Source organism: Cibotium barometz, chromosome 20 (genome assembly GCF_041138505.1).
Source record: "Cibotium barometz isolate CiBa-2024 chromosome 20, ASM4113850v1, whole genome shotgun sequence".
NCBI classification, from domain to species: Eukaryota; Viridiplantae; Streptophyta; class Polypodiopsida; order Cyatheales; family Cibotiaceae; genus Cibotium; species Cibotium barometz.
In genome coordinates, this window is record NC_141065.1 from 41,464,109 (window position 1) to 41,486,808 (window position 22,700).

Here is a 22,700-nt window from a genome sequence, read left to right on the forward strand (position 1 = left end):
TTTGTGGTGGTGCACTCCGATATCGCTAAAGGATCTCCCAAAGCTGGAGTTCGTGAGGGGATGGTACTCTCAATCCTCTCGATCGCAAGTGCTCCTTCGTCTCCACCTCTGCAAGTAGATCCTATCCTCTTTGGGGATATCTGCTGCTCTCCCTGTCTCCACCATGAGCTGGTGAGATGAACTTTGATTTGGCCAATAGCAATCCTCATAGCATGTGACATGTGCCTAAGCATGTAACGAGACTCTCAGATGAAACCACCTAGCCTGACCTATAGGCAATTGTCATGATACACCTACATCTTAGTGCAAGCTATTGTGGCAATTATACGTGAATACATCATAACCTCTCCTCTCCACCCTCCTCCAATCCTCTCCACCAAGATCGAGACCCCAAAAAGGTGTCCCATCACTGCCAATGTCACTAAGGTATCAAAAAAACATCTCTTGGTGTAGAATTCTTGGAAGTGAACCTAAAAGCACTCTTGCTCAAGTGGCAATCCTGGCATGTGCTACTGGTCTCATCAGGTACCGTGGCCATGTGAAAGTGACCCCCAGATATACACAAGAGTGCACACTCTCCACTATCTTCCTACATAAAGGTGTCGTTGCAATTCCATACTGCCAAGTCCAAGATTCCTTTGGTCCCTGTCGGGTGTTGGACTCACACACTCACACACACAAACCTGCACATTAGGGTTAGGTGCAGGGTAGAGAAGCTCATACACAGAAATGAGAGAGAGAGAGAGAGAGCCAAAAGTGTGGTATCCACAAAATGCAAGTCAACCCTTGCATGTGTGCCACATCCATATAATATAGAAGTACAAAATATTATATGTTAGAGTGTCCTTTCACACTTGATGTCCGAGGGGAAAAACCACATGGGAAAAAGTGCCCTTGGTTAAGCCCTGTTCACACATAGCACTACCATAAGTGAGCATATGCCTACAAATCTCCCCTGTAGTGGAAGTGTGAACCTGTACAAGGTAGCAGATCACTCTCTGTATGAGAGTAAGCCCAAAGCTTTGCGAAAAGCTTCAAACTTTTCTCGAGGTAAAGCCTTTGTGAATAGATCTGTAACATTATCCTGTGTAGGGCAATAAGATAAACCGATCTCCCCTGCATGTAGCCTCTCTCTGAAATAGTGATAATGAATCTCTATGTGCTTGGTACGTGCATGAAATACTGGATTTCGTGCCACGGCCATAGCACTTTGGCTATCAGTAAGAATGGTGGTGGGTGTCTGCTGACACTCACGAAGATCAGCCAATAGTCTCCTAAACCATACACAATCTACTCTAGCTGTAAAGACTGCCCTGTACTCAGCCTCACAAGTAGATGTAGCAACAGTGGGTTGCTTTTTACTCAACCAAGATATGCATGAACTGCCAAGAAAAAAACAATTCCCACTCGTGGATTGCCTGGTATCATAATCACCAGCCCAATCTAAATCACTGTATGCATAAAGCTGCAAGCTGCCCCCCCTGGGATATGACAAAACTAGATCCACGGTACCCTTAAGATAACGAAAGATGCGTTTGACTGCTTGCGAATGCTTTGTGCCTGGGCTGTGCACGAATTTGCTCAACAAAGACACCCCAAAAGATATGTCTGGCCTCGTGTTACACAAGTAAATGAGGCATCCCACTGCCTGGCTGTAAATGCCGGCCTCATAAGGCTCTCCAATATCATGCATAGTAAGCCGTACACCTGGTTCTACCGGAGTAGAAATGGGCTTACATTCATCCATGTGAAACCTTTTTAGCAAACTTTTTATGTACTTAGTTTGCTGCATAACAATGCCATCATCTGTATGCATAAACTGTATGCCGAGATAGTAGTGTAAAGGCCCCAAATCTGACTTATCAAATTCAGCTTTCAAATCAGCTTTGAAATCTGAAATTTGTGCTTTGCTTGTACCTGTAATGAGCATGTCATCTACATACAAGATGACTATGAGAATATCGGCATCGGTTTTCTTCACATACAATGTGCTTTCAGCTGGACTATTCTCATAACCTTGGCTGGTTAGATGAGCATGTATTGCTTTAACCCATACAATGCTTTGTGCAACCTGCATACTTTATGTTCCTCACCAGGTACTACAAAACCAATGGGCTGATTAACATATATTTCCTCCTGTAAATCCCCATTTAAGAATGCAGTTTTGATGTCCAATTGATGCACTTTCCATCCTTTATGGACAGCCAATGCAATCACTGATCTTATTGTGGTCATTCTCGAAGTAGGAGAAAAAGTTTCTTCATAATCTATTCCCTTTTTTTGGGAGTAGCCTTTAGCCACAAGTCTTGCTCTGTACCTGTCAAAAGTACGATCAGACTTTCTTTTGACTTTGTACACCCACTTTGTTCCAATTACATGCTTGCCTTTAGGCAATTCCACAAGATCCCATGTTTGTTCTTCATGATAGAAGAAATTTCAGCTTGCATAGCTTACAACCAATGCTCATTTGTGAGGCAACTTTTGTGCTTTCACCATGCATCTTGCCATCTCCATGAGAGATCTATTTTTCCTTTCAGCTACACCATTCTGCTGCGGTGTATAAGGCACAGTACATTGGTGTTTGATGCCCTTTTGAAGCATATAATCATTGAATGCATTTGACATGTATTCTCCACCTCTATCTGAGCGGAGTGTTTTGACTTTACATCCACACATATTTTCAGCCATTGCTACAAAGTGTCGAAAGCATGTAAACACATCTGCTTTCGCTTTCAAAGAGTAAGCCCAAGCAAACCTGGAGTAGTCATCAATGAATGTGACGAAGTAAAGATGCCCCCCTATGGATGGTGTCCGTATTGGACCACATACATCACTATGTATGAGCTGTAATTTACTTTCAGCTCTAACAGCTCCATCTTTGGGGAATGGTTTCCGTTGCATCTTTCCCAAAATACACCCCTCACATACATGTCTTGGTGGAGACTTAAGAGGCGGTATATTATCAACCATATGATGCTTCTGCAAAAGCATCAAACTCTGAAAATTTACATGCCCAAAACGAGCATGCCATAGCTCTGCATCATGCATACCAGGAGTGTGGGCAGCCACTGTATTTGCATCATAAGTGCACTTGTCATAGCTGTCCAGCTTATACAAGCCTTTGTATCGTGTTCGAGAAGTGACTATTTCATAACCCTTTGATGGGTCTTTTACCAAACACTTCCCGTCTTCAAATTCAACCTTTAAACCTTGGTCGTTTATGGCTGAGACGGAGAGCAGATTTTTCTTTATCCCTGGAACATACAAGACATTTTTCATACATATATTGGCACCATTGGCTGCAATAAGTATGACATTACCAATTCCCTTTACTGGATATGTGGTATGATCTGCACATGATACAGTGCCGCCATTTGAAGCATAAACCAAGTGCTGAAATACATCTTTGCATGAAGTGATGTGGCTTGAAGCACCACTATCAAAATACCATGATGCATTCTCTCTGTCAGATGCAATGCAAGACATGTCAGTGTCTGAAGCACTTGGTGTGTCACTAGTGCATGTGACCAAAAAAGTGTACTCTTCTTGGATTACATTAGCTAATTGCTGTGCTTTGTCATCAGAAGAGTCTGCTGCATTGCCTGCTTCTTTCCTTTTCTCTTTTGCAATCCGCTTCCTACATTCACTGATGTAGTGTCCAGGCTTATGGCAGTAGTGACATTTGCCCTTCTTTTTGGGCTTGTTTGCATCCCCTTTGTCAGACTTTTCACCACTAGAAGAGGGCTGTCCATGACCAGCCTTGCTAGACTGTTGTCCCCCATGCCTAAAGCTCTTTGCTTTACCCTTATCCTTGGCTGTAAATGCCTTTTCTCCACCACGGTTGCTCGATAAGTTTGCTCTTGTTTGCTCTTCCAGCAAGAGTAAACCCACGAGCTCTTCAAAAGTGACGGGATCAGCACCTCCTCTCATTGAGAGGTTGAGAGAGGTGTGAAAGCCCAAATAGGAAGGCGGTAAAGAATGAAGTGTTGGTGACCATCTGTCTGTCTGGGATAACCTCATCAATGTTGAGCAATTGTTCCTCCAAATCTTTCACTTTGGTGAGATGATCTGCCATGGAGTCACCCTCATCCATAGAAAGAAGATCCAATTGCCTCTTCAAGTAGGCAACTCTTGCCTCGTTGCGTACCTGATACATTGCTTCCAATGTGTCCCATGCAAGCTTCGATGTCTTGCATGAACGAATGTGTGGAATAATAGTCCTTTTCACTGAAAGGGCTATCAATGACATGGCCTGTGCATCTCTAGAGTCCCATCTCTTCTGCTCTTGTGTGGGAGCAGGATCTACATCAGGAGCTCTTTGAGCACCTCCCCTTTGAGGCGTGGCTGGCTGTATGGTAAGTGGGCGTGTGTCATCACCACACACGATGCCCCAAAGCCCTTTGGCTACTAGCAAATTGCGGATCATGAAACTCCAGAGGGAGTAGTTAGATCCATCCAGCTTGTCCTCCTGGGTGAGCACACCAAATACATCTGTAGCATTTTGTGCCATGTCAACAAAATATATCTGCAAGCAAACCAAGCACCAATGCGCACTGCCAGGCAACCAAATGTCCTGTGCAAATGTATGCCTGCAAACCAAAGCAAGTGTAAACCTGCACCAAATTGTCCAATTACACACAATGTGTATACATACGCGACAAATCGCAGCTGTAATGTCCAATTACATGCTCCAATCAGAAAATCCCCAATTTTTATGCACTCCAATCGCTTCAATGTGCATCTAAGTGGCCAATTTTCAGAAAAGGCCCAAATTTCTGCAAATGTAAGAGGTTCAATTTGCCAATTTTGAAAACCCCCAAATTGCAGGCCAAGCAAAATGCCCAATTTTTTCAATTTGTCCTGAAATTGAGAAATCCCCCAAATTGTACCTGCAATTTTCCTTTCAATTTGACTTGCACAGAAGTGTCTGCAAAATCTGCATATGACCTGCACTGGAATGGCTGCAAAATCTGTATTTGTATTTGACCAAAAATTTGTATAGAGTAATACCTTCGTGCAAGTTTAGCAGGCTTGGAGCAGACAGTTGAGTAGAGGGAGCCAGCAGAGCTGGAGACTCAACGATGAGGAAGACTCAAAGCTGCAAATGTCGAGGAGGTCTATAGGGCGGCGGAGGGCTGTCGGCAGGCCGAGCTGGAGCAGGAGCGCACTAATATGCAGACGAGGGTTGGAGGGAGTCAGCAGGCTGTCGAGCCAGTCGTATGCAGGCCCAGGTACATGTGTCGGGCCCCAGCCAGAGGCGGGCGAACAGCAGACGGAAGCGAGCACGGCGCTGGACTTGGCAAGTTGAACAGTCGGGAGCCGGTAAAACCGAAGGTGCTAGACTCACTGGCGGCGAACGAAGGCGACAAGGCAGTCGTGGGCTAGCACGGAGGGCGCAGGGAGCGAACAGAGGCACAGGGTGCCTGGAGTTGTCGGCGCAGGACAGCCGGAGCAGGAACAGCGACGGGTGCCGGGTCTGGGCGGTGGCGGAGCAGCAAAGGTGCCGGCCGAGAGGGGCAACGTGAGCAGTAGCGCCGCCGAGTCAGGGGCGGAGGTGGTCGCCTGCGCACTACTGCCGCGGGCTGGGCTGAGCGCCGGTGGCCTCCTGTGCAGTAGAAGAGCTGGCGCGACTGGGCGGCGGCGGCGAGCAGAGGAGCGAAAGTGGCGACGGCAGCGGCGGTTGGGCGGCGAAAACCAGTGAACACATAGCACTACCATAAGTGAGCATATGCCTACAGTCCCATAGACCCCGCACCCCTATTAGGGTGTAGGTCTCGGATAATCACTCTCCCATCTCTGTAGGCTGCCCATTTACCTTCATCCCGGGCTTTCTTCACCTCTATCATGCCTATCTTCTTATGTGTTGCCTGGATTGGTGTAAGGCCATCTTCAAGATACACCTTGTGTTCGGTGTCGCTAGAGAGAGAGCTTCGGGCATAGACCACTCCCCGTCTTCCTTCTCCTTGGTCGCCTTGAGGGCCAAGAGTTCCTCTCCATAACCCTATATTTCCAGCTCCATGGCTTTCATCTCACCGTCCTTTTTTTCCCTAAGAGTTGTGAGCTCTTCCGTACACCCCTATAATTCAAGTTCCATGGCCTTCACTTTGCAATCTCACTCTTGCAACTCCTTGATGGTGTGAAGCTCCTTTGTCAGATTATTCCACATGTCATCTAACTTCTTGTTTAGCTTCAGTACCTCTCTTTTATTGGTAGCATTGTTCTCCGATGGAACAGCCTCGTCTCCATTGATTTGGACATGGCAAGATGTGACCAATGGCAAGGGAGATAACTTCTTGAAAATCAAGAACCAAGATCAAGAAAATGAGAGAGAGAGAGAGAGAGAGAGAGAGAGAGAGAGAGAGTTGTATCAACATCTACTAGAGGCCGAACTCGACCTATGAGACAAATCAATGTACAACTGTCAATGTCCTCTGGATGTCCAGAAAAAAAGGACAAAATAAACATGAAATAAACTATGAAAGTACTGAGCTAGTGGGGGGGGGGGGGGGTGATGGATGGAGCACTACTGCTAAAGGCTCACTATGCAACCTATATGCGTAGGGTATACAAGAATGCAATGCAGATCTGTCTAGCTCCAACCAGTACCATAATGGGGGTGTAATATGCGATACATAGGCGATGGCGAGGCAAAAATCCCTTGGAGCATGATCTCCGGGTGTGAGTGTAAGTGAGCTAGCCGCTCCTGGATATGGTGCTGATGTCGAGCCCGTATCTCTGTAATCTCCCTCTAATGTAGTCTCGGATTCGGGTAGCCTAGTGCTCTCGGTCTCCGTTTGGCTCGGAGGTCCGCAGCGCGCTGAAGTGTAACCCCCTCCTGTGTCAGGGTAGGCACTGGGATAGATCTTTGGAAGAAATCAGTGAGCTGGAGCTGTCGCCCACCTCTCCCTGTGGTATGAGTCCGTAGCAGTGCCTCTCTGTGGCGCTGTCTCTAGCAAGAACTGGCCAAATCTGCGCTGGTCTGCGGATTCCATGATTTGGCAGAGTGAGGGATGTCCAGTGAAGATGGTGGTGTATCTCTCTCTAATGTCACTATATGCTCTGCACCTACATACATAATGCTCCTCACTCTCAGTCTCCTCCTGGCATACTCTACATATCCTCTCTACTCTGGGATCCATGCTGCCCTAGCTGCCTCAATCTCAAGCTGGTGTGATGACACTCTGAGCTGGCCAATCACCACTCGGGCACTGTGAGGCATGTACACATCCATATATCCGAGTCGCTGAATAAATCCATCCTCTGAGATGCTCATAAAACAATCTCTGTAGTATAGCATCTTCGTAGGCAGGGGCTGGTGGGGTGTGATCCATGTCCGCCTCATATAGCGCTGCAATAAGTCCTATCGCATAACTCTATTCCTCTCACTGTGTGAGAGCTGCATATGTGGAGCATTAAGATCATACTGAAGAGGTGGTAAGTGATCTATGTCCCTCCCACACTGGGTCAATAGCTGTATCATCTATGCATACCATGATCCTGTGTCACCAGCCTCAGCTAACTGTCTGGATGCCTCAAAAGCTCTACGTGACAATCTGTCCGGAGCCATGGCTCGCACTCGATGAATAAAGTAGACCACCTGGAAGAGAGGCTCTACTAGCATGGGTGGTGTAGCAAACTCTGCTCTGACAATGTCATGTGGTACAGATGGTTTGCTATGAATCATCCGTGAGAGCATCAGAATCTGGGGTCTCTTGATCTGTGTCCAAGAGGAGGCCGAGAGTCCCGGTGCCCATATTGCCGCTGCGTACATCAATGCGGGTGTGACCAGAGTGTCAAATAGCCACCTCTTCGTGCGGGGTTCCTGAAAGTGTGCCTGGTGGCACTGTCGCTCAAGCATGGCCAGGGCAGCATATCCTCGTGTCAATCTGTCTCTAGCTCACGAGAGTGTTCCCAACAAAGACATGGGATGTGAAGCCTTGCTCGTGCCATAGAGAAGCGCCCTGATGTACTAGCAAATGTAATCCCCAGGTATACATGAGTCCACCACCTCAACCTGGCCTCCTGCAAGAGTGAAGATTGGTTGTCGTCGGATTTGCCCCGACGTATGGAATAGCATAACCTTGGTTTTCCCAAGGTTCACTGTCAGCCCTCTCTGTGTACAGAAATCATCTAAAGCTTGTAGATGTAGTTGTAGTCCCTCCTGTAACTCAGACACTAGAATGATGTCATCATATAGCATAATGTGGACGGGTGTACCTGAGATGTCGATCCCGGCGTAGAATGAAATCAGCCACCTCATCGATGTAGAGCCCAAAGAGAGTAGGGGAGAGTGGGCACCTTGCTTCACACCAATGGTGCTAGCAATGGTCTCAGATAAGCCTCCCGGGCATCGTACCCGTCCCAGTACCTGCTCATATAATGCATAGATGCCCCATGTCATCTCTGTGGGTATCCCCAATGACTGAAGTCGTTGGAAGAGTTGCTCTCATGGCACTGTATCAAAGGCTTTGCGGAAATCCACAAAGCAGCAGTAAAGCCTCCTCTTCCGCGCCTTCGTCTAATCAATAGGCAACACAGAGTGAAGATGTGGTCGATAGTAGAGAAGGCCCGTCTAAAGCCTGCTGCCTAGCTAGGAGCACGTAGCCCCTTGCTCTCCGCATATGTACTCAGCTCTGCCCACAGCACTGCTCCATATAGTTTGGCCAGTGTGTGGCCAATCATGATCGTCCTATAGTTGCCGGGATCTGTCATATCCCCAGCTTTGTGGATAGGCGCTATAGTGTGCATGGTCCACTCAGCTAGGAGACCCTCTGCTAGTGCCCTATTAAACAAGCGAGCAATAAAAGGGACAAGTGTGTCAACTGCATATATAAGGTGCTCACTCTGTATACCTGTATGATCCGACGATCTCCCATGCTGTAGATGTCGAATGGCTCTCTCTACCATGGAGTCAGTAAAGAAGGTCGATGTAGTGGGACGTGATACTGATGGCTGGGGTATCGGTGGCTAGTGAGGTACATGGTAGAGACTCTCGGCATAAGTGTGCCATATATGCGGGAGAGAGCATCTACTAAAGACCCAATGGGCCTATGAGACCAAAGTGATATAATGATGTCCATGGCATATCTCATCATGGAATGGAAAATAAAATAGAAACAAAAACATAGCTATCTCACTCGGGTGATACAAAACTGAGAGAGAGAGAGAGAGAGAGAGAAAAAAAGAAAGAAAGATTTTATTAACGTCTTCCAAAAGACCGAACTCGGCCTATGAGACAAATCAATGTACCTGTGTGGGGTATCCTCTGTCATCCCAACAAAATGAAAAAGTACTGAACTAAAAAGCTGAATCTGGGTGTGCAATAAGTACAATGAAACCCTGAAACAGCAACGGAACCTAAAAAAACATCATGAATTATCTCATATTGTGTCAAGGATAAATCTGGGCTCATGGTTTCTCATGCTAGTTTTTATGGTCACATGGTTCTAGTTCCACACATCAGTTATGGAATCCCATCGGTAAAGACAAACAAGGATCAAGTCACACACACACTATTGAAAACAACACACAACTCAACTAAAAAGAACACATAGCTTGGACTTTAAAAAGCCCAATCATCATAACAATAGATTGCTTCCACTATGGGAAGCTCTGTCTCCTCGATAATATTGGCATCTGCCTTTTTGTGAAAGCAGTTCTTCTCATTGTGGTTGTTTTTCCCACAATGTTTACATGACTTCTTGGAATAGCAGTCCTTCTCTCCATAATTGTTCCTACCATAAAGGGAACACTTTATACCTTTGAAGTTCTTCTTTGTGACGAAGGAGCTGCCACCCCGCCCACCCCACCACCCCCCGGCGCATCCACCTTTCTTCTTTGAAGGAGGTTATGACCCGTTCCAAAGTAAGATTCCGGCTTCTTTGTTCTTGATCCACCTTTCTTTTTCTTTGAAGGAGGTTATGACCCCTTCCAAAGTAAGATTCAATAGGTTCTTCAGTGTGGTGATGAGGTTCCCGTAAAACTCTTCATGCATTGACTTTATAAGCACTGCAAGGGCCACATCATCTTCAACTCTTACCTTCAGACCTGCAAGTTAGTTTATTAAGGACTTCATCCTGTTCACATGAGTATCAAAGCTCTCGTGTGCCTGCATTATAAGAACATAGAACTCTATCTGCAAAGAAACTTTGGAGTTCTTTGTCTATACTCCAAAAAGCTTATCTAGCTTCCCATAGGCATCTTTGGAAGTTGGTAGATCTGCTACATAATGTATGAAATTATCAAAGAGACCAAGGGCTATAAGGCCAAAGGCTCTTTGATCCCGAAGCTTCCATGCTTTTTGTGCCGCATCGTCTTCCTCGAGCATCTTCTTTTCCTCTTGAATGAAAGGCCAAAGGCCTTCTCTCATCCAACTAAACTATGTGCCAAGTGTGGGAACTCTCCCCATTGAATTTTTCAACAAACATGTGTAAAGCCATTATATGCTATGAAACTGGGATGGTCTTAACAGAGGAATGTATCCAATGTAAATGTCTAATTCCGTACAAATAAGGTTTCTAGAAAAATAGGAATTAGCGTTCCCCAAAAATTACGGCATATGCTATAGGGAGCCTGTAACAACACTTAAAGCTTGATATATGCCCTCAATTTCGAAAAAAGGTGAAAGATTCGGGATTAAGCTTGATTTGCAGCAAGAAATGTACTTTCCTGATGTGATTTTTGTTGATTCGTGGAGATCCCCTCTTTTGTGCTGATGAGTTTGCACTGTTTTGCTCCTCTATCTTCCTCTGATATACTGGTCGGAAGCTATGATCATTAGCAGCAGCTCATCATGGTTTGCAGCAGCATTATTATGGGCATTATGTCAACTTCATCATGGGTCACAATAGCACCCAGGCGAACAGCATTAGCATGTGCAGCAGGGCGGCATTAGGTGGGCTGCAAGGGAGAGAGGAGTGCATTGGGTTATGGGGGCTTGAAGGGGTACATGGCCATGGCTATGGCATTGGACACACAGAAAATGAGAGAGAGAGGGAAAGTACAAATGCACTGGAGTAGAGATTGACATGACTGAACAATGTGATAGTTGCTTGATTGATTCAATGAAGTACCACTTTGGCGAGTTAATGACAAAAGTGTTTCTCTATTTGAGTCCAGGGACGGCTCCGGCCACCCATGACCCCGACTCGAAAAACAAAACCAAAAAAAAAAAAATCAATTAAGTACAAGTACCTTTATAGGTTACAAAAGTTCACCTCCTGACATCATTGCTTATGTCATATCACACACAAATATCTAGATATTATTGATACCCCTCCAAGAAGTGGTTCACATACAAACTTACTTTCATACTCTGATACTCATAAGAGTGGGTTCACACACAAGTAAGACCTTGATTCCTAATAGCCACTTCAAGTTGTGAAGCTAATTACAAGGCAGCTTTTACAACTACAGTTGAGTGTGTTTGGCTCAGACACCTTATGGTTGATTTGAGTGTCGGCCAATCATCCTCCACAACCATATTTCTGCAAAGCTTTGGGCTTATTGCCTTTTGGAGATTGATCACGTATATTCCCATACATGTTCACATCATCACTCCAGGCGAATTTGTAGATTGCATGTCACAGTAGTGATATGTGAAACTCATCTAGGACCAGGCCGGGGCACTTTTTCCCTCTTTAAGAGGTTTTTTCCCCGGACCATGTGAACACTCTCTTATCCATATTTTAGGGTGTACTTATCTTTTGTACTTGGTACACATTTCATTATCAAGCAATCTACATTGAGTTGTGTGCTCTCTTCCCTCCTGCATCTCCACAACTGTGTGCGTGCATACGTGCATTGCTGCTTCTGCTCCTGCATTCCCAACCCCAAAACTCATGTCTAGGACAGGATCTTACGATATCACCTGTGGTTCACTCATATTGTTCATTGACACAAGACCCCTGATGTATTTATGAAGGCGTCCAAGAAGATTGTCATCTCTACTACTCAAGGCATAGAACATAAAACAACGCTAGCACGCATGTTCCCCAGTCCTTATTTGGACCAACTCACTGATCATGGACTCAAAATGGAAGCTTGATAGGTTGGCAACTTTAGAGGGTCGTCATAACAAAAAGTTGCCAACACAATCAACCCTGTCAGCAGCCACCATGTACTTGCTGCATGCTGTCCCTACAACAACCTCATCAATACTATGGACAGTGGCCTGTAGCCTGCACATGTGGCGTCTGTACATGGCATTGCTGAAACACATCGGGTCCATGGAAAATATCGCTAACTGCTCTTCCTCTAGCACAGACAAGAGGCACCTAGGATTGCACACGTTTTTCTCTCTTCCTTAGTGAGTGTGAAGAAGCAGAACAGAAAAATAAAGACCTAAAGCAAGGCTACTTTCATTGCTTTTTAAACATGAGTTTTAAGTTTCTACACATGTATATTGCATCCAGTTTGTTGCATGCTTGCCTCAATTTTTGTAACATTCTCAAGGTTCTTGTTCAATAGATCCAATGACATTTGTAGCACTCAAAACTCCCTCTAGTTAACTTAAATACAAGTTTTCATGTGGCTACTTTACCTGATGTACTCCTTTGGCAATATCACTCATTGAGGCAGCAAACTTTGTGCGTCCTTCTTGTGACATCATGACTTCCTCAAACTGCATCAAGAGAAAACGTTCTGATCCATTACTTGTGGTAATGCCAACAAAAAGCCTCCTTGTATTAGAACACCACCAGATGCTATCATAGACCCTAGAATGTAAACCCTGTTCTTTCTGCATTACCCCTTTTGCAGGTCAAAAAATTATTCCTCAAACCATCACCTAGTCTTCTTGAGTGCAAACAAAACAACTCTAGAGCATTGCATGCCTTCAATGGAAGCAGCCCAAAGAGGAAGAAGCCCTAACAGAGAAGAGCCAGAAAGCTCAGGAAAAGGGCCAAGAGAGGCCAGAGCAAGGCGCAGGACAGACCAAAGGGACAGATTGCAGCACAATGACCACCATTGAATGTCAGTAAGGCACAGACTATCACAGCTTTTAGAGAATACGACCATTCCCCAAGGATTTGTACATAATCAACCTGAATATTTATGGAATTAAGCAGTGAAATCTCCTTTATTGTTAGCTCATTGGCTTCAGCCAAAGCGTTGTAGGTCGCATAGTACTTCCGGGTTTCTTGCAGCTTTCCCTGGATATGCAGATAAAGCTCCACAAAACACCGCTCATACCTGGAGCCAGCAAATATGCCAACCTTCAGAAGTGTACATACCATTTTTGATGTGTTAAGAGCTTGCCTGGTGCTTTCAAGCATGAGAAAGTGCTCACAAAATAATGTCTTACAATTTTATTTGGCATCATTTCTCTTAGGACACAGCTTGCTGAAAGATAATTGTACGTACTGCATCAGCTCTGTTTGAGATGGTAGCTCCTCAAGCTTCCGGCGACATAAGAGAACTTTTTGATTCGTCTTTGCCATGTCCTACACAACGTGAGCTAGTTTATTGTGATTTGTATTTACTTTAGTTCTTTCCTGGAGACAAGCTCAAAGGTGAGATTTGATAACCTCTCTTACCCCTTTTAAGAGTTTCAGTTTCAACAAATCTCGCTGCAAGGTATTTTCCACTTCAACTTTATAATTATCGCCTTCTTTGCAATGTTCCACTTCGCTCTCAAGGTTTCGAATATGCACCAGCAGTTCCGCATGTTTCTTCTCCCAGCTTGTTTGGCAAAAAGGTTCTTCCTCCTGGATCATCTGCAATAAAAGAACTATTAATTTTGAAACATCCTTGCAGTCAGCAGGCCCTTGCCAGAGCAACGTTTGCATCATAAAATATACACCAGAAGGTTGATACACACACACACACACACACACATATATATATATGTATGTATGTATGTATACATGTATCAGCAACGTTGGCAACACGCCACCACAAGAAGGCGAGAGTTTGATATATAAAATATACACTAGAAGGTTGATACACACACACAAACACACACACACACATATATATATATACATTTATGTACGTACATACGTACATGTATGAGCAACGTTGGCAACACACCACCAGAAGTAGGCGAGAGTTTGATATATAAAATATACACTAGAAGGTTGATATATATATATATATATATATATATATATATATATATATATATATATATGTATGTATGTATGTATGTATGTATGTATGTGTGTGTGTGTGTGTGTGTGTGTGTGTGTGTGTGTGTGTATGTACGTACATACGTATACATACATACATACATACATACATATATATATATATATATATATATATACACACACACACACACACACACACTTTTTTTTTTTGGTAAAACTAGTAGAAAATGCATTATATCATGAATGTACAAAAGGGTTAGGCATCAGGAGGATGTCTAAACCCTATAACTCAAAAAACAGCAGTAAAAAAGTTCTATGCAAGAGCAGGGCAGTGCTCAAGAAAAGAGCCTATGCCCTATCTATCAGAAACAGTAAAAGAAAAGCTGAACACAAGAAACATCCAAATCTCCCTCATGCACGGCATCATATAAAGACTGCCGCAACGAGGCTCGGAAGAACTCATAAGGCTGCTGAAGGGGTGAATTCAGATATGTATAATTTCGCTGTAGCCAGAGGGTCCACAAGGCCCAATATCTGATCCAATGGAAGAAAAGAGAATACTGTGACAATGCAGCTGATAAGGTGCCAAACATCCAGAAAAACTTGTAGAATCTGTGTGCAGGAAATCTGAGAGATAAAAAATAGGAGATCTTGTCTAGAAGGATTCTGGAACATGAACAAGACCACAATAAATGAGGAACACTCTCAGTAGTATGATGACATCTTGGACAAAAAGGAGAGGCAATCCTTCTTTGAGCCAATTTCACTCCCACTGGAAAAATACCAACAATGCATCTCCAGAGAAAGAGTCTCTGTTTCAGTGGCATTTTCAACTTCCATATCAAAGTCAGTTTTGCTTTCCACCAAGCTAAAGACTTATCCAGATGCCAAAGAGAATTAGCATGTTGAGCAATCCACGGAGGGGGTAATATCAATCGATAAGCCTGTATAGAAGTCAACTGATGCAAAGATTGAGAGGATAATCTTGAGCCTGAAGACTGAAGATGCCAATCTTGAAGCCTGTCTCTTACATCCAATGTTGGAATCGGAATGAAAGGGTGTAAGAGATCTGCAATAACTTTCCATATAGATCTATGATGCATCCCAAGATTGTATTGTTGGCAAGCTGCCGGAAAAGAAAGAATTTGCCCTGTAGTATCCACTACATCATCAATGAAGCGGATGCCCAATTTCATAAGATTGTAAGCTCTGATTGGTTGTTGTATAGCAAGGGGAGAGTAAAAAACAGCACTCCAATGTATGCTTTCCATTCGAAGCGAGGAAGCTATAGAAGCAGGATGGGGAGACCATTTGATGCGGGAGAGCACTTTCTTCCAATCCTGAATCAAGGAAGTAGAAAATGGACAACCAGGGATTTTACCTTGAAATTTGCCAAGCACTACTTCCGATGGATCAACCAACCAGCAACCATAAGCATTTGTGCGCATACTACCACACAGAATAGCCAACATGATAGACCACGGCTGTTCTTGCTGAAAGAAGGTTTTGAGCATAGTGATCTTTCTTGCCAGCACATGAAATTTGATGTTTATAATATTCAAACCACCATGCATTTTTGGAGAGCAAAGCAGGTCCATTTTGAGCAGCCTTAAAGCTTTTTTATGAAGCTTAGTTTTCCAAAAAATTTCCATGGCTTGAGACATAAAAGAAGAAAGATCTCGAGATGACCAATGTAATAGAGGAAGGTAGAATTGGACATAAGCCAGAACAATGGACTGAACAATTCGAAGCCGTACATGTAATGGCCAAGTGGAGATCTTCCAATATTCTAATTTGTCCTTAATTTTGTTTAGCACCCAAGATATTTGTTGCTTATTTCTGATTTTCCAGCCAATGGCATAGCCCAAGTGTCTTACTATGCTTTCCGGATAAATAATCTGGCCAGGCCACAAGATAGCATGCCAATCACAATGCTTGAGAGGTAAAAGTTTCGATTTCTGAAAATTAATCTTTAAACCAGCTGCCAACCCAAAATCTGAAAGAGTATCCATCAATAGACGAAGCTCCACAGGACTGTTCTTTGGCATGAAGAATGAATCATCTGCATAAGCCTGTGCAATGAAAGGCCGTGAACCAGAAATCTGAAGCCCCTCTAACTGTCTAGTATCAACCAGATGATCCATGTAAAGAAGCAAAGGATGCGAAGCAATAGCATAGAACAGAGCACTGAGAGGGCATCCCTGTCGAACTGATCGTTCTAGAGTCCAAGACTCAGATAAATGTTTCCCTATAAAGCATTGAGCAGTGGAATCTGAGTAAAGCCAGTATATGACATTAACTAGCTTTGGTCCAAAACCAAGTTTAGACATGATTTGAGAAACATAATCCCACTGCACCGTATCAAATGCCTTTGCCACATCCACCTGCATGACCAAGACATCTTGAGCAGAGTATTTTGCATATTCCATTGCAATGAGAGTATTGGAGATATTATCATGTATATGCCTTCTTGGAACAAAACCATATTGCCTGGGATGAAGTCCATCATGAAGGATATCCTTTATCCGGTGTACCAGCATTTTAGCAATAAGTTTATATATAACAGGCATCAAAGTGATAGGCCTCCAGTCATCCATTGTTTCACACAGAGGTTTTTTGGGCAGAAGCTTAACCAGACCATGTTTCCAAGCTGAGGGAAGATGTTGATGCTGCCAGGCTACATTAACGAGCTTCAAGATTGGACCCTTCAATTCAGCCCAGAAAGCTACAAAAAATTCAACTGTCAAACCATCCCAACCTGGGGATTTATGTTTACCCAAATGCTTGAGGGCTTCATCCAATTCTGTATCCAAAAAGGACATTTCCAGCATTGAAGCTTTTTGCAAAGAAACAATAGGAGAAACAAGCTCAATAAATTTGCTCCGAGCCAATGCAGCCTGAGATGTAGAAGAAGATGGTAGAGAAAAAAGAAGCCGAAAATGATCCAGGCATTGTTTTTCTAACTGAGATAGAGACTGGGTCCAAAGACCATCCGATTTCCTGACTCTCATGATAGATTGACTTTGTCTGTACGTGTGTAAATTTCGAAAGAAAGATTTCGAGGAGCAGCCCTTATCCAGCATAGGTTTAACTCTAGCCCTTGTCTGCCATTTGGAAAGCTTGCGTTTATCATTAGCATCAATTATGGAAGAAGCACAAGACAATGAATTCTGTTCAGAAGCAAAAAGAGACCTTTGATGGCTAATCTGTACCAAGGACTGCTTGTATGATTTTGCCCACTGGATATGATGTCTAGTTTCTGCCATGTACCATCTTCCATATTCCTTCATGACATTTTGAATACGATGTACAAAGGAGTTCCAAGCAAAATCCAGATCCTCCCGAGCATGAGCTAACAATGGCTTACAAGCCAATCTGATCATTTGCTGGAATTTTTCATGAGAAAGATATAATTGATTAACCTGCAAGTGTCTGACTAAAGAGAGCTGAATGTCATCCAGAGGCATACCAAAAGAAAGGTTGAGCCAGAGTGGAGTATGATCAGATAGTTGTTGAGAATAATCAGTCCACATTTGACATGTATAATCATCATATTGCTGAGCATGAATAAGATACCATCTATCAAGCCTGGCCCAATATTCTGTAAAAGCATTATGATGATATGTGAATCCCAAAACCGAAGGGTGAATTGCTGTCCATAAATCTGCAGTATGAAGAGAAGAATTCATATGTTCCCATCGCTGGATTTCAGAGGGAATCATATGGGATTTATGTGCGGTATTGTCTTTCCAGTGAGGGGAATTATTAAAATCACCACAAAGTAGAGCATTTGAAGACCAAGGATATTGGTTAATGGAGTCCCACATTTGAGCTCTGGAAGCTGAAATTTGATAAGCATACAAGGAGCCTATTTCAAAAATCTCTCCATTGATCATGCATTGGATAATCATCCATCGGCCATAAGGATCATTAAAAGCTACACATGGCTGCAGATCATGTCTGGCTAAAATGCACAGCCCAGAGAAATGTCCAGATCCTGCATAAAATATATCGTAGCCTGAAAAGAACCCATGCTGGCCAGCAAAAGAATGCTGATTATGCTCTTGCAGACACACCACATCAGGATGAGTATTGTTTATATAATGCCATAGGAGTCTCCATTTGTGCTGATTACAGAGGCCCTGTATATTATAAGAAAAACATTTAAGAGAAGCACGCATGAAAATATGTACAAGAGATGAGCAATCCTCAAAGAGAAAGGGAGGCATCAAGCCTCTGCCATTGCCACAGGGTCTTGCTGACCCTCAAAATCCAGTTCCCTGACTAAATCATCTTCTTCACAAAGTGGAATACCCTTCTTAACTGCATTGACCCATGCTTTTGAGATGGGGCTATCCGAAGAGGTAGAAGGTTGGCCAGGAGATGGAGCAGAAGCATCCCAATTGCGAGATTGGAGAGGTCTTTGTTTGAGAGGCACCGTCTTCTTTGCATTCTGCCAACCCTCGTGAGAAGATGAAATATTTTCCACTAGCTTGCTTTTTCCTTTATCCTTATTTTGGGCTAAATTGGCTTGGTTCCCTGTAGGAAGTGAAGGCTTTGCTCCTTTAGCTTCAATCTTTTCCACATAAGTCTTTTGACCTCCTTTATTAGATGGTGGAGGAATGGCAGCTGGAGGAGGCGGATGAAGGATTGAGGGACACTCCGAAGCTAGATGCCCGAACTTGTGACAAGAGAAACAAGCTCCGGCAAAAATGCCCCATTTCAAAGTGAAATATTTCTTTCCCAAATTAACACCCTCAATCTCAACTGCAATAGAAGAGGGGGTTGGTCTATCAGTATCCCATAAAATGCAAAAACGATTTTTGTTACCTGTGGGACGAGGGGGACAAATCACTTGTCCCAAAGTCATCGCTAAGCCTGGAAGCTCTGTTCTCATATAATCTGGGAAATCAACAACTTCAACCCATACAGGGCAGTGATGTTTGATGAGATTCTGATAATCCTTGTTAGGAGACCAGGGCATGACGTGCACCATTTGACGACCAAAAAATAAAGGGGACATTTCCAGCATCTTTTGTTTTGTCAGTACATCCAAGAGATGAACTTCATAAAATCCTCTGGAGGCAAAATAGACTCCTTCTACATAGCATCCACCTAGGAGAGAATTCACCCATTGTCCCACATCATTAGCCGAGGGTATTTTACCTGGAAAAAAGATGATGACTGCAGTTTGAGAGAGCTTCTTCAGAGGATGCACAAGAGAAGGTAACTTCATCTTGTAAGTGAGTTCCGGAGCAGGTAGTGTCCATTCTCTTCTACTTTGTTGAAAATCCTCATTCAACATGTCAAACACATAAGAAGCATCTTCAGATGAAGGAGCTATGGGGGGCAGAGATTCCCTTGATTGTCTTTTAGGTTCAGGAGAAAGAGCTCTCTTGACATAATACTTGCTTGATTCTGCCATCGAGACCAATCGATTCAGCAGGAAGACACAGATCAGGAAAAAAGGGGGAACAGCACTATTGGAATGCAATCTTACAAGGAGAGGAAAAACGTAGAGCTAAAGCGACTTATACAGAAGGGGAAAAACAGAGAGTTGAAGCGACTTATACAGAAGGGGAAAAATAGACCTGTAGCGAGTCACAGCACATACGCACACACACACTCACTCCTATACACGCACTCAGGTCGAAGAAGAGATGAAAAAGGCGATGAGGAAAAAGAGCATCAGGGTAGCCTCAGAAGGTCGCGTAGATTGCTGCAGGGCTGACACAGTATTGGCTACAGGGCCGATACAGTCCTGGGACAATCGCCTCACCACATGTGCTCTCACACGAGCAGGTGAATAGGATGAGGGGGCAGACGAGCAGGTCGACAGAGCAAGGGAACAAGTCGAGAACAGTCGAGCAGGTGTTCGGCGGCCTTCCTACCATGCACACACACAGAATGTACACACACACACACACACCACACACACACACACACACACACACACACACATACGTACGTACGTACACACACACACACATACGTACGTACGTACACACACACACACACACACACACATACATGTATATCTATCTCACAACCCAGAAAAGAATCCTTGCACATAGATGAATATAAGAGGTTATGCAAGCATTTGCATCATAAAAACAAACTTGCCTTCTGCTGTTCTACTAAAGGCAGTAATTTCTGTAGAAGCTCCCCAAGTCCTGCTTTTTCCACACTTTCATTCAGCTTGTCCATCTCCAAAAGCAGTTCAAATTTATGTTCCTCCTGCCATTTCAATGGAGAATTTTTAGATTACCAATCTACTCCCTTTCTAGTAAAAAAAAAGCATGATCCTGCTCAGAAGCTGTAGCTTGAAATCCGATAACTTAATCCAGTGGATTTCAAAGAGCAGCACTAAACAGCATAGATATAAGGACAGCGATAACTTAATCCAGTGGATTTCAAAGAGCAGCACTAAACAGCATAGATATAAGGACAGGGATTCGGTTCTTCTAACAAACACCTAAGCTAGAAAGTCAGCTCCATAATGATGCCATTGGTGAGGCATATGTGGTACATAAAGTGGAAAATAGTACAATATCTCTGACAATCATCTTTCCTTTCTTTTTGAAGAAATCGCTTATTATATTACATGGCAGGTTTCGAACCAAGGACCTGCCCAATGCCCATCAGCAGACCAGGGCGTTACCCCTCAGGCTAGTGTCCGCCAGCTGACAATCCTCATTTCTAAGTTCTACCATTAGCTCATTGTAGTTGACAGAAGGCATGCTGACAATTTGTATGGATAGTGCAAGTACCTGTTCTTTGCTGTTTTCTTTTAGTTTAGACAATTTTGCTGTTGCATCACTCCTTTGCTCCTGCAAAATCTGGTTATTTTTCTCCTCCCCTGCTATCTGTTTCAAGAGATTGACAGCCTGCACAGAAACAAAGCAGCCTCTACTTTACCAACAGGTATCACTCACAAGAATATAATCAAGCTACAGCACAGTTTTGCATGGGCCATCTTGCCTGCTTCTGATGATCTGTTTGGGCATCACTCAAATGTGAATACTGCGATGCAGCTGCACGAACTTCTTCAGAACAAAGTCCAACTATGTGACCTCTGCAGCAACAGGGAAGTGTACATCATAGCTTCATCTGCACACACAATACTGATACTTTGAAGCAGTTCCATGTGACCCCAATAACTTACATTTTTGAGCTAGACAGAAATCCATCTGCTGGCAAAGGGTCATGTGTGGCTGGAAAGAAAGAGATCTGCACCAAGCAACAAGAGCCAATGGCAACTGCTAAACAAATATAAGCATCAATATAACATGCTAAACATATAAGGTCATGCAAGGAACTCTGCTCTCAAATCTTTAGTCTCTTTACTTGCAGTTAAGAGTTGAAGAACATACCTCAGAAGGTGATGGTCCCTGGGACAGGATTTGAGAGGAGCCAGAACCTTCAGCGGTTTCCATAGGAGGCATTGACCTGCAGCATCTCATTATTTAGCTAGAAGAGCTAACAGTTCACTCTAGCTACGAGATTGAATAGAACTCAGTTTCAAGCAACGTTCATGATGCTGTGTCACATAATTTGTAAGTTCTTGGGGCCAGAACCTTCAGCGGTTTCCATAGGAGCCATTGGCCTGCAGCATCTCATTTTTTAGCTAGAAGAGCTAATAGTTCACTCTAGCTATGAGATTGAATAGAACTCAGTAGCAACGTTCATGATGCTGTCACATAATTTGTTAGTTCTTGGAGCTTGAGCTATGGAAGGAGAAGCTCCACGCTATGGTGGTTGAAAGTCAAACATGGCTATGGCTGTTGCAATCAACAGACAGTGAGAGATAAGAGAGAGAAACACAAGCTAGAGAGAGAAGAAGTACATAAACACACACACATATAAATGAGTGTTCACACCCCTTTTTAGGGTTGTTCTCACACATACACACATACTACCACATATTTGACCAGGCTTAGAGGTAAAACCTTGATTCCCAACATTTCCCCTTGATATTTCATTTAAACTTCTTTGCCCAATCAGTGGCATGGGTCCACGATTGGAACTTGGAATTGCACCTTAAACCCACAACTCACTTGATCCCCTTGAATTGGAGCCTAACTGCCAGGCCTGACTCCTCGGCTGTTAGCCAACCAAGATAACTCCTTTATTTAAAGCAGGGTAAATAGGGTGCCTTCTAAGTTCTAGGTAAACCTTTGTCTCACCTTGTAGCCAAAACCCTTTCTCACCGTCCACCATGTAAGCCCCATCCAATGGAGGTGAGCAAACACCAGTCCCTTTGGCTCTGCGCATGCAAAACTTGGCAGGACACATGCACGCATCGCGCACGCACACCCCTCCTCCTTTCGCCTTTCCACTCACATGTGCTCAAACCACGACAACATAATGACCAGTTCAATTGATCAAAATGTTTCAGGCGTTTATCTTCACAATGCAACTGCAAGGACCAGTTTATGATCCCCTCCTAACTTCCCTCTTTGCCAAGATATGGGAGATAAGAGGAAAATTTGAGATGCCATCTTCACCCTCAATGGTGAAGAAACAACACATTCCCCGTGATGAAGAAATAGTGAGTGCCTTGGTAAGGTACAGGTTTAAACTTGTGAAACCACTTCATGCCCAAATCAC

General features: G+C 43.8%; 1 protein-coding gene and 1 pseudogene across 1 annotated transcript in view; both read right to left on the reverse strand.

Annotated features, from left to right (window-relative positions):
* Positions 1-11,842, reverse strand: part of LOC147627885 (uncharacterized) — a 59,791-nt pseudogene extending 47,949 nt beyond the window's left edge.
* The window catches only part of LOC147627884 (paramyosin-like protein), a 172,524-nt gene that overhangs the window by 89,311 nt on the left and 60,513 nt on the right, over positions 1-22,700 (reverse strand). The window contains exons 6-14 of the mRNA XM_086814859.1: positions 21,464-21,539; positions 21,256-21,320; positions 21,072-21,165; positions 20,861-20,977; positions 20,214-20,327; positions 13,536-13,715; positions 13,363-13,442; positions 13,044-13,191; positions 12,542-12,622 (exon numbers count right to left, since the gene is read on the reverse strand). Of these exons, the coding sequence (XP_086670985.1) occupies positions 12,542-12,622; positions 13,044-13,191; positions 13,363-13,442; positions 13,536-13,715; positions 20,214-20,327; positions 20,861-20,977; positions 21,072-21,165; positions 21,256-21,320; positions 21,464-21,539 (955 nt within the window). The remainder of the gene's footprint in view (positions 1-12,541; positions 12,623-13,043; positions 13,192-13,362; positions 13,443-13,535; positions 13,716-20,213; positions 20,328-20,860; positions 20,978-21,071; positions 21,166-21,255; positions 21,321-21,463; positions 21,540-22,700) is intronic.